The following is a 12727-nucleotide window of genomic DNA, read 5'->3' on the forward strand; positions in this document are numbered from 1 at the left end:
GACCTCCTTAAAGAGATGGCCCGGCTACCTGGCAGGGAGCAGCTGGTGGGTTTGAACCACCAGCCTTGGGTGTGGCAGCTGACTGCCTGAGGCCCGGAGGCCATCCCCTAGGGCCAATGGAATACTATGCTACATTAAAGAATAGTGAAGAATACACAAATCATCTCACAATGTGGATGAATCTAAAGGACATTAATTATACTGAGTGAGATAAGTCAATCGCAGAAGGACAAATGTTGTATGAGCCCATTACCATAAAAAGTCAAGGAAGGGTTTGCTTAGGAAAGGGAACTCACTTTGTAGGTTACCAGGAATGGGAGGGAAGGGGAGGGAAAATTTCGGACTAGTTGGGGGCCACGTGCTGAGTTGGATAAGGGGAGGAATGGTATGGAAAGAGTCTGTGACCAGCATGATAACATTGGGGAAAGGGAGGACACTGAAATGTGCACATAAGATATAGATGACAGAGGCTAATACCAGTATATCCACAATATTGCATTACCACTAACACCAGACTCCAAGCTACAGATAAATACATAGACAACTGAGAAGATCAGATAGGGGTCAGTGAACAGGAATATACCCTAGACCAGTGATAAATTTAGCTGAAGATAATCTTGCATAGATACTACTGATACAAAATAACCATAATCATTATAGAAGCAACAAAAGACAGAGTTGGAGTAATCCCTCAGAGACAGCCAAACACCTTGGGAGAGAGAACCACGGGGCCTGCTGACTCAGGACCGCAGTGTTGGGGGACAACAGGCTCAACATAAAAATCTTGTTCCAAACCTACTTTGGTTAATAGTAATTGGGGTCTTTAAAGCTTGCCAGTGGCCATCTAAGATGAACCTAATGGTTTCCTCTCATCTGAAGCGAGGAAAAGTGAAGAAAATCAAGGGCATTTGGAAACAATTAGTCCAAGGATATGATGAACCTCGAAATCAGAAGAACTAGCTCCCAATGTCAACCATTTGGGAAGAGATCAAAACTGGAGATCCTGGATAGAGTGGGAGGAAAAATGTACAACAAATTCAAAAACACAATAATGACCAGAATTACTAGTCAGATGGAGTCTGGTGGGACCTCCAAGACTATGGCCCTTGAATACCCTTTGGGCCTGGGATAGGATTCATACCTAGGATTGGCTCTCAGCCCAACAGTAGAAAGACTTACATGCAGAACACCCAAGCCAGGGCAATGCACCCACCTACTCTACGGAGATACACCCCTTGAAGCAATCGGCCATGGGGCAACAGAAGGGCAGCATTCACATGAAAGGAAAGCTGGAAGGACAGGAGTGTACAATTAAGAAGGGCATGGGAGGGGGTCACAGGAAAGGGAGAAGAGGAGAGTGGGTTAGGGTTGGGGATGGTAATCAGGGAGTGAAACCAATGTACACAAACCATTGAATGTAAAACAAATTCTGCTCTATAAATTTGCACCCAAAGCGCAATTTAAAAACATGAAACAAAAACCCAAGCTTGTTTGTCATGCCCAACTCTCTGATTCCCTGGGGCCCAAAGTTTTTGCTCTCCCTCTCTCCCACCCATCTGGTCCACCTTCTTTCTGACCTGTTCTTCCCTCTCTGAGCCCCTTTCCTGGTCACCATTCATTTGACCATTGTAGACCCAAGTGCCACTCCTCCCCAGGCACCTCATTCATATTGCCTTTTCTCAAAAGTCATGAATCAGTCTTGGAATATCAATAGCCTTTCTTCAGGTTTGTGCTACCCTAAGTAGGAAGCGGTGCAAACATTTCACACACTCACATGCTAACCCAAGAATTGGAAGTTTGAGTCCACTCAAAAGCACCCCAAAGAAAGGCCTCGAGATCTACTTCTGAAAAATCAGCCATTGAAAACCTTGGAGTACAGCGCTCTGATGCACGTGGGATGGCCAGCAGTGGGATTAATGGCAAAGGAGAGAGAAAGAGCAGGAGGTAAATGGAAATATCTTTTTGGCTTGAGAAGAGGCTTTAGCTTGAAGGGCAGGAAGGTAGTTTTTTTGTTTGTCTGTTTTTTGGAAAAGGTTGGCATTTATGATTGGATGAGAAAGAGAAAACTTGAAGGAACCTGAAAGGACACAAAAGGTTTGTTGTCAGCAGCCCACCCGGGGGGCATTTCGACATGGGTGGGTCCTTGAGACTTTTGCCTTCATAAGCCCCTTACTCCATAAAACAAAATGAACAACAACAACAATAAAAAAACAGAAAAAAGGAAAAAAAAGTATATCGTATGAGCAATTGATACAAAGACAAGTAAACTCCAGGCTGAATTAATTGTTTTATATTCATTATAATTTTTATATGCATTATTATTTTTATATTATTTTTTTCTTCTGATTTCAAAATAAATTGTAATTAGAACATTTTTGTGGATCCCTAAATGTGTCATGGGTTGTAGACACTGTATCAATGGTGCCTAACGGCTAAGTCGACTCTGAGTCCATCACCCTATCTACTACTCCTTGAATTCATAGTGCTTTTCCATTCTTTAGGGTCACACTATTCCTTCTACCTGGAGTGTCTGTCTGCCATCCCACTCCTGCTCCCGCCCCCTGCTCTCGTTCATCTGACAGATTTTACTATAAGTATGTCCCCAATTTTGCATGATCTAAATGTCCCACGGAACATACTTGTACTGTAAAAGCTCTTTATCTGAAATTTGAATTAAGCAGGGAGTCCAGTGTTTCATCTGGCAACCCTATGCAGTACGATCTGCGGCCTCTTTTCCTCCCAGCCCTTCTTCCCAGTTCCTGCTCCCTCTCAGGTGTTCTAAAACTCTCCCCATACCTCTGTAGTAGCATCTCACCTGGCAGAGTTTTTCTGGCTCCTCCACCCCAGGCTACACTCCCACAGTCATTCCTTCACCCGCCACAGGGCCAGGAATGTGGTGCTGCACTAGTCATCATAAGTGAGCAAATGTGTGTTTTCCCTTTATTTCCCCTACTGTCTATTTATTTGCAGGGATGACTCAGCAGCATTTGGTTTTCATTTCATTCAGGATGTTGTGTGAATGAGACTAAAGACTTAAACTATTGCTTGAAATGACAGCAACGCATCTGTTTGCAAAAATGTGTCCCAAGAAGATATTTTAGCTCAGGTATTTCATTACCTGAGGAGGAAAGTCCCAGAGGCCTGAGTTTGAGACCTGTCTTCCCTCTGTTATTTTGCTCTGGGAAGCAAGCATGGCAGTATGAGGTCTCAGATTCTCTCCTCCCCACACTGCTGGTACAGCCAGGAAATCAGCCCTGCTTGAAGGGTTCAGATCTGTCTGTGAGACTTTGTTGTTAGCTGTTTGGGTTGATCTGACACATAGCAGACTCACATGATAGAGAAGAACAGCCCTATGGGGTTTTCTGCACTGTGGTACAATGGTTATATGCTGGTCTGGTAACTGAAATGTTGGTGGTTCAAACTCACCCAGTGGCTCCTCTGGAGAAAGACCTGGTGATCTACTCCTGTAAAGATTAAAAACCAAAACATGTTTCCCTCAAGTCAATTCTGACTCATAGTGACCCCATGTGACAAAGTAGAACTGCCCCATAGGCTTTGCAAAGCTGTAATGTTCACAGAAGCAGATGGCCAAATTTTTCTCCCGAGAACAGCTGGTGTTTTGAACCACTAACCTTTTATTTAGCAGCCCAGTGCTTGATCAGGGCTCCTTCTGTAAAGACTCCAAAAAAAAAAAAAAAAAAAACCCACCAAATTTACTGCTGTCGAGTCAGTCCTAACTCCTCCGGTTAGTCGGTCCTAGCAACCCCTCCTTGGGTGTCCGAGGCAATATCTCTTTGGAAGTAGATTGCCTAGTCTTCTTTCCAAGGAGTGGCTGGTGGATTTGAACCACAAGCCTTCTGGTTAGTAGTCAAATGCCTTAGGCACTATGCCACCAGAACTCCTTCTGTAAAGATTATAGCCTAGCAAATCCTATGGGCCAGTTCCACTTTGTCACATGGGGTCACTACAAGTCCAAATCAACTCTACAGCACCCAACAACAACAACAATCTTTACAGAGCAGATTGTCAGATCTTTCTTCTGCAGAGCCACTTGGTGGGTTCCAACCACCAACATTTCAGTTAGCAGCTAAGTCCTTAACCATTTGAGATGTGTAAGAAATTCCCTTCTGCGTTTACTATGGGAGTGGATCAATTCTTTTCAAAATTCTTTTAAACCATTCTTCACTCAGTGCTCACTACCACCCAGGGCACCTCCCTCAACACGGGATCACTGGCTCGAGATAGTCTCATGTGCATGACCCACAGCCCACATCAGGGCCTGGTGTCTGGGCTCCTGATCCACTGCTCCTACATCATTCTTGGCAGCAAGGAATTGTGGGCCAGACTCCCAGTGAGGTCAGCATGTCTCCGAGAACCACTGCAAGGAGATAAAAAAGCCTCAAGCCTATGACTATGAGGCAAATCACCAGCTTTTCTAAACAACTTGAGCCAATCAGGGTTTTTCGGCAAGCAATGGTGAAAGTTCCTTTTCTATTGCTGCCAAGATTTTCCTGGCTTTCAACACACTCTCCCTTTCTTGGTTGAGTGAAATTTCCAAAGCTGACCTCTGGCTCATTGCTGGTTCATTGCTTTGTTATTCATGCTGAACAAGAAACCACAGTGTGCAAACGTCAAGTATGTGTGTATGAGGGGAGGTGACTTTCCCATGGAGGACATCTTGCCTAGTAGTTTCCATCTCTTTATTGATCTCTAGTCCTGCAATATCCTGATAAATGGAGAAAAGTTTGAAGTTGTCAAGGATTTCATTTTACTTGGATCCACAATCACAGCCCATGGAAGCATCAGTCAAGAAATCAAATGACGTATTGCATTGGGCAAATCTGCTGCATAAAAATCTCTTTAAAGTGCTAAAGAGCAAAGATTCACTTTAGAGACTAAAGTACCCCTGACCCAAGATATGGTATTTTCAATCAATTCATATGCATGTGAAAACTTCATAGTGAATAAGGAAGACTAAAGAATTGATGCATTTGAATTGTGGTGTTGGCAAAGAATATTGAGTATACTATGGACTGCCAGAAGAACAAACAAATCTGTCTTGGATGAAGTACAACCAGAATGCTCCTTAGAGGTGAGGATGGTGAGACTTTATCTCATGTACTTTGGACATGTTATCGGAGGGACCAGTCCCTGGAGAAGCACATCGTGTTTGGTAAAGCAGAGGATCAGGGAAAAGGAGGAAGACCCTCAACGAGAGGGATTGACACAGTGGCTGCAACAATGGGCTCAAACATAGCAACGATTGTGAGAATGGCGCAGGAACAGGTAGTTATACATGTTATTTGTTGGGGTCTCCATGAGTCAGAACCAACTCAATTGCATCTGACGACAACAACGTTAACAGTCCCACTCTTGACTCACCCAAATGATTACAGGACAGACAACTCACTTTCAAGAGGAGGCCAACAGGTGTTACGTGAAAGGAAACAAAGCAATAAATGGTTTCGTGGCCAAAGCCATTTGGGGAATTCTGCCCACTATGTCCTTGTTGGACTGCACAAAGTTCTTTAGTCTAGTAAAGGCTCTGATAAGTCTTATACCAAAAAAAAAAAAAAAAAAAAAAAGACTAGCAGCCATCCAATTGGTTTTGACTCACAGAGACCCTTTAGAACAGAGCAGAACTGCTGCATAGGGTTTCCAAGGCTGTAAATCTTTATGGAAGCAAACTGCCTTGTATTTCTCCCACAAAGCGGCTAGTGGGTTCAAGCTGCTGACCTTTTGGTTAGCAGTTGAAAGCTTTAACCACTACCATCAGAGCTCCTCTGTAAGTCCTTTTTTTTACTTCTAAAAACTACCTTTAAAAAATTGTCTGATGTTATTCTACTCAACATTTTCCAAACCACCAGAAATGTCATTAGTGTTTCAGTGATAGAATTCTCACCTTCCATGGTGGAGTCCTGATGGCATAGTGGTTAACATACCCTGCTGCTAAAATGTCGGTGGTTTGAACTGCCCTGTGGGAGAAAGATGAGACAGTCTACTTCTGTAAAGATTTACAGCCTTGGAAACCCTATGGGACAGTTCTACTCTGTCCTGTAGGATCACCATGAGTCGGGATCGACTCAATGTTTTTTTGTTTTTTTTTCAATGCTGGAATCCAAGGTTTGCTTCCTGGCCAGTGCACCCCATGTGCAATCCCAACCTGTCTGTCAGTGGAGGCTTGGGTGTTGCTATGATACTGAACAGCCTTCAGTGGAGCTTCCAGATTCAGACAGACTAGGCTCGGTGATCTACTTCTGAAAATAAAATAATGAAGACTGTGGATCACAATGGTCTGATCATAGGAATGGCACAGGACTAGACAGCATTACGTTCCTTTGTGCATGGGGTCATCGTGAATCCGGGGCCAACTCCACTGCAGCTACCAACAATATTTCACCAGAAGACAAATTTCTCTCCTTTTTTTGAAGAGGATCAAAAAAAGGAAGCTGTTTTCTGATGAATGTTGTTGGTAGCCACAGTGGAGTTGGCCCCCGACTTACTAGGCTGGTAAATCTGGGAACATGGCTCTGAAAAGGGAATGGAGGTAAGCCAGAGTTTTACCTTATTTAGCTTCCTCTCTGAGTCAGTCATTTCCTCCATACCATAATCTTGGCTAAGAGGAAATGCCATTGGCCTCACCATCACCCTTGGCCTCTTCCAGCCAGCACAGGCAAATGGACTCTAAACACCTGGGCCCACAAGTTGGTTTCAGAGGCTCATGGAGTCTCAATGTGGGGGACATTGTGCATTGGGATAGAAAGGGCATTTCAGGCAAGGCCTGCACTAAGTGCTGTCCATTGGAAAGCCTAGGCTGGTGGCCACTTTGAAGAGTAATAAGAGCTGCAGAGTTTTGTTTTAGGCTTTAATACACACTGGGGAATTAGTCACTAGGCCACTTGTGACATTATACAGGGTGTGTGTCATCTGAGGAGGAAGCACACTCTCCTCCCCAACCCAAGGCACTCACATTTCATCTCTTCAGTGTATTTTTCTTGCCATCAGTATACACCAAGCTCAGGGCCACAATTTGCACAACCCCAAGGCTTCTTCTTCAACAAGATGGATTGACACAGTGGCTGCAATGATGGGCTCAAGTATAGCAGGGATCGTGGAGCTGGTGAGGGATCGGGCGGTGTTTCGTTCTACTGTGCATGGGGTCACTATGAGTCGGAAACGACTTGACGGCACCTAACAACAACAACAAGGCTTCTTCTACATTGCCACATAGAAACAATGTAAATGAGTCACTGAGAGTTATGCAAAGCATCCCTGACTAAGCACGTGCCTTCCTTGGAGATTTGCACAAGCATTTCCTCTGCCGGGGTTGCCCCTTATTTGGTTGGCACTTTCTAGTCTATAGGAGTCCCTGGATGGTGCGAGGGTAACATGCTTGACTGCTAACCAAAAGGTGGGCAGCTCAAGCCCACACAGAGCCATTTTGGAAGAAAGGCCTGGTGATCTACTTCGGAAAAATCAGCTTTTGAAAACCCTATGGGGTGTAGTTCTACTCTGACACACATGGTTGGGGCCACTACTAGTTGGGACTGACTCAGTGGCAACTGGTTTTATCTAGTCTTTAAGTTCAGCCTACATGGCACTTCTAGGTAAAGGAGGCTCCTTGTTATTTTCTACTATAGCATTCGGTCTGTATTCTTTATGACATTTATCACCACCTAGAACACTATATATTTTATTTCTTTGAATGTTGTCTCCCCCATATAAAAAATATCAACTCCAGGAGGGCAGAAATTTTGTTCTGTTCCCTGTTGGATCCCCTGTTGGGGAGTAGGCACGTCATAAATTATTTTTTACAGGAATAAATGAAGAACAACTTTGTAATTGTTTCCTGCCTGGGTGGTGATTGGTTGTGGGGAGCTGATAGGCATAGCAATTGACCAACCAGTGGGCAACTGACCAACCAGAGGGTGGCCTTCTAAGCCAGGCCCTGGCTGAAAATAAATGCACTTACTCCTCACTTAACAACTGTCTTGTTAGCTGACATTTCACACTTAAGACAACAATAGTTAAAAATATTAACTATGTTGCACATTAACGATGTACGTCAGGCAGTAATGGATGCTGAGGGATGAGGCAAGAGTAACGCTGGCTGTGAGGGTTATGTATCAGCTTGGCTGGGCTATGATTCTCAGTGGTTTGGTATTTACATAATGATGTAATCTGGCAATTATATAATGGATGTAGTCATCTTCCATTTGGTGATTGGCTGTAGTCATCCTCCATTTTCATATAATGTCAATTTTCACATAACGACCTCGTCTTTGGAACCTACTCATGGTGATAAATAAGGAGTGGTGTGCTGTGGATGGTGTGCCTGGCCCAGCTGTGGTCCACAGGCACATGAGGTAGCACAGAAGTACAGAGAGCAATAGAAATGAGTTTTTATTCATAAAAAGTTACAAAATAATATTGTACAAAAATAAAGTCTGTAGAGAACTTTGGTTGTATAACACAAATGACCAAGACAGATCAGAGAAGTCAGAACTTCCAAAGAAGTGCACTCCTTACTATATATCAGATAGTAATAGCAATGATAAAGAAAAATCACAAACTTTACCCTTTTGTGGAGTTGGTGGAACAATGTAAGTTAAAACCTGCTTATGGTGCATAGACGATGCTGGGGCAAGTTGTCAACACCCATTGGAATCCTATAGCCCTTGTGGATAGGGACTATCCTTGGGGATGTGGGAGCTACAACCTGGGAACCTTGGCCACCAAATCTGCCATTGTTATCTGAGTCAGACAGATGACCCTGGTGCTACATCCAAATAATGTGTCAAAAATGACCAGACAGTTGGGTTTGTCCTGCCTTGAGCAGGCTGCTTCTCAGCAAGGCCCCTGCTTTGGCCCCCAGGAGAGGGTGAGAAGGAGGTCCATTTCCTCTATTTCCAAGTCACGCAAAAAGAGCAGAAAGGACAGAGATGGCAGAATGAAGGAGAACGTAAGTGTTTTGGGGCACAGGTAGCGGATGTCTGCTAACTGCTGTTTTTGGGTTACTTTGCCAAAATAACATGATCACTTATGGGAAGCTAGGAGGTCATTAAATGTTCAACCCGTCATACTTTTGTGGTTAATAGCCACAGAGAGCGATAGATTATCTCCTTGATAAAAATCCCTTTCATGAAATTTGTGAAAAGCTCTAATACAGGGCCCAGTGCATAGTGTCCCTGTCAGCTGCCAGACAAATGCACAATTTGGGGCACTGATGAGAAGCTGTTCTGATTCTGCACTTCCTCCCCTCCAAACTCTTTCTTCGTCAAGGTAGCACACTCTACTGTGGGTGAGTGTGAGGCTCTCTGCACGTGTACACCCAGGGCCAGGCTAAAGCTCTTTCACCTCTACCCTGCTCAGTCACCTTCTTTCAGGGATCGGGTATACGGGAGCAGCAGCTGTTGAGCCAAGACCACAGCTAAGTGCCTTTTATAGAGAACCAGGCAGACCCCGCTTCTGGAAGGCCAAAAGTGTGCTACTTGGCCTGAACTGGCCAAACCACCTGTGTCTTAGGGCGGTGGAGGAAGGGTCTCAAAAAGTCGGACAAAACCTTGGCTGCCTGACAGACAGTTTTACTTTACTTTTGAGTCAACATGAAATCCAGAACTACCTACTAAAAGGAATTTAACCTTTTACATATGTGGTTATACACAGAATAGATAGATAGACCAGGAGGAGAAAGAAAGCCTAAATATGACAGACAGTGGAACTTATGGCATAATTTGTTCAGTGATGAAGCAATGAAAAAATAAAGTCAAGTGCAATGGTCTCCGCACATTGCCCCTGAAATGGTGGACTGGCAGAGACACTCCTCTGACATCGATTTAAAATAGACATATATATGGAAAATGCTGAAATGTGGGGAAGTTAACCAGGGCTTTTCTTAAAAAGGTAAAGTAAGTGATTTTTGGTTAGCAAAAAGACATTTTTAATACTTTGAAAAGCATGGACCCTTGTTCCCAATTAAAATTTCTTTTGTCACCTTTCTTTGTGTTTTGCGAGCACATATACTTTGGCACCTTTGAAAAGAAACTTTAATAAATAAGGGAAAAAAGAGAAATTCATTAGTGAATGGTAATAAATAATAATAACTTAAATCTCAATAAATAGCTTCTCTATATTTCTGTATCTGAAACAGATGCATTGCATCGAGTAGCTTTTCTGGTCACCGGTGACCACACATAGATGGGGCTGGGGGGTATGTAACATCTGCCTCTCTGTAAACTGACAGGGCATGCATGTCTCCCTGTCCCTGTGCAGCGGGGGCCCTCCCCACTCGCTCTCCTACAAGAATGCTGCTGAAAGCCACAACTTGTTTCCTGTTTCCAAGGAGCAAAAGGAAATACCTTCAGGTTTGTTTTAGTCATGAGGACAGCTTCTTTGGTGCCTATCCAACTTCTTCCCACCCCACACACCATGTTCCAAATCAATCGCCAACTGTTCACAGAAACGCTGGTTGTCATAAACCTCAGGCCTCAACTTTCAGATTCAGAGGGTATTATCTCTTGTGTCTTTGTTTTTGTTGTTTTCTTTTGGGGGCCATGTCTCAACTGAGTGCCAGAAAAGGACTCTTTCTGACCTTCAGCAGTAACATGTCATGACAAGTGGGCTCACCCCAGGATTCCTGTTTCCCTGGTGTCTTCTAACATGTGAAAACCAACCATGGGACACTCAGTGGTTTGGTTCTTCAAGTGCATCCGCGCAGTGCCAGTGATTGGTGATGGTGGACTGTATCAGATGAAATGATGGCAACACCCAGCCAGGGACACCAGCCCTGAGCTTCTGATGACATCGGCTGCCGTCCTGGAGAAACTAGACAGCCGCGTTCTCTCTCTCCTGTCCCGTTTTCTCAGCTGGATCTCCTACCAGGCTCCCACAACGGGTGCCTTCCCCGTCCTCCTGAGCTTCCTCTTCTGCCTCCTTGGTCCTCATCTTCCACTCTGGGCAAACATTTCCTGGGAACCTTGGTCCCTTACTTTGTACCGAAGCAGGAATGCAATACACAGCAGTCTCTGGAGCTGGAGTCAGATACATCCACACCTTTTAGCGGAATGCTTCCTTAGAATATGGTAAACCAGGTTATCGTCTAAAAATGACAGGTCATCATCAAAGGCGATGGGTCTGCAACATGCCTGCCCCACTTTGTCACTCACCAGCCTTCTACTTTTGGATAAGTTTTTTAATATTTTGTCGTACATATTCTCAGCTGCATCACAAGAGCCGCTGCAGTACCTAAAAATCAGTTCCTCCTTGGTTTCATAGCCCAAGCCCAAGTCAGTGACATTTAAATGTATTGCAGTTAAGACACAACCCCGATTTCTGCCCCTCTGGCCTTTCCGGCCTTTCCCTCTGGAATTCTCCGGGTTGGCAGCTGCAGCTTGCCGATTCCGCTCTCTTCTAGGAAACACTGCCATTTGTTTATCTGGTGACCTTTTCAGCCTTTTAATGGTGGCTTGAATAAAATCCATGACATCATCAAACTGATCAGGATAATCCTCTGGCATACGTGCTGTTCAACAAGAAAAGAGAAAATGTCACATAAGACCATGACAATGATCATTTCAAGCACTTTTCTAGATCAAAGTGCCCCCTAAAGTCAGCCAGAATTGGACCCACAGCAAAACTATCAGCCAGTTGAGCTGAGTGACCACTGGAAGCCCCAAGAACAGAGATTAAAATGCACCCTTTGCAGAAGAAAGATTACTTAGCTGGAAGAGGAGAATAACATGGTAGGTGACACACTTCCTGGTAGGAAACAAATCCTTGGAAGTGTATTTTTTCCACTGGAATAATGTCCACCATTTTTTCCTTCTTCTAAATTTTATTTAATTTGTTGTTGTTGTTATTGAGAATACACGCGGCAAAACAGCTGCCATTTTTTAACAAGCCTCGGGTCCCTGGGCGGTGTGACTGGTTAATATACTTGGCTGCTAATTGAGAGGCTGGAGGTTTGAGTGCACCCAAAGGCACCCTGGAAGAAAGGCCTGGTGTTCTACTTCTGAAAAACCAGCCATTGAAAGTCTAGGGACAGAGTTCTCCTTTCACCCACACGGGGTCGCCATGAGTTGAGGTTGACTTGATAGCAACTGGAAATAGGAATGTTGCCGTGAGCAGGTTGTTCCTCAGTCCGTTGTTTTGCTTAGTACCGTAACCTTGAGCAGTAGTTCTCAAACGTGAGTGGGCATGAGAGTGCTCTGTGAAGCTCATTGAAATGCAGATTCCTGACCCCACCACAAACATCCTGAGTCATGTGGTCTGCAAAGGGGGCCAAGGAATCTGCATTTTCAATAAACCCCTCCCCAATGAAGAATTCTGATGTTAAGTGGTCCATGGCCCAAACATTGTGAAACACTGTTTTTGAGGGTCAAAAAAAGATGACCTTGGATCAGTGAGGTCTTTCGACATATGCTTTAGTCTGAATATTGAGTGCTGCTGTAGAGGGCACCATGACATCTGTTTAGACTCAACATCTCTGCATGGCTGAATGGGTTGAGAACCAATTTTGAGAGAACAAATCAATTACACTTTAAAACTTTCCTAAAAGACATTAAGGAGCTAAACAAAGCCTAATTTTTATTAACATAAAATACTAATTTACCACCTCCTATGAATAGCATAAGGAGCTTGGATAGTGCAACAGTTAAGGCATTTGGGTCGGTGGTTTGAATCCACTAGCCGCTCTGCAGAAGAAAGATGAGGCAGTCTGCTTCCATAA

The 12727-nt window shown here is 44.1% G+C and overlaps 1 protein-coding gene across 1 annotated transcript in view; it reads right to left on the bottom strand.

Annotated features, from left to right (window-relative positions):
• Positions 1-11036: 11036 nt before the first annotated feature.
• Positions 11037-12727, bottom strand: part of GDNF (glial cell derived neurotrophic factor) — a 29120-nt gene continuing 27429 nt past the window's right edge. Inside the window, exon 3 of the mRNA XM_007951576.1 lies at positions 11037-11521. Within this exon, the coding sequence (XP_007949767.1) occupies positions 11037-11521 (485 nt within the window). The remainder of the gene's footprint in view (positions 11522-12727) is intronic.

Source organism: Orycteropus afer, unplaced genomic scaffold, assembly GCF_000298275.1.
Source record: "Orycteropus afer afer isolate SDZICR_OR568_19922 unplaced genomic scaffold, OryAfe1.0 scaffold00300, whole genome shotgun sequence".
NCBI lineage: Eukaryota > Metazoa > Chordata > Mammalia > Tubulidentata > Orycteropodidae > Orycteropus > Orycteropus afer.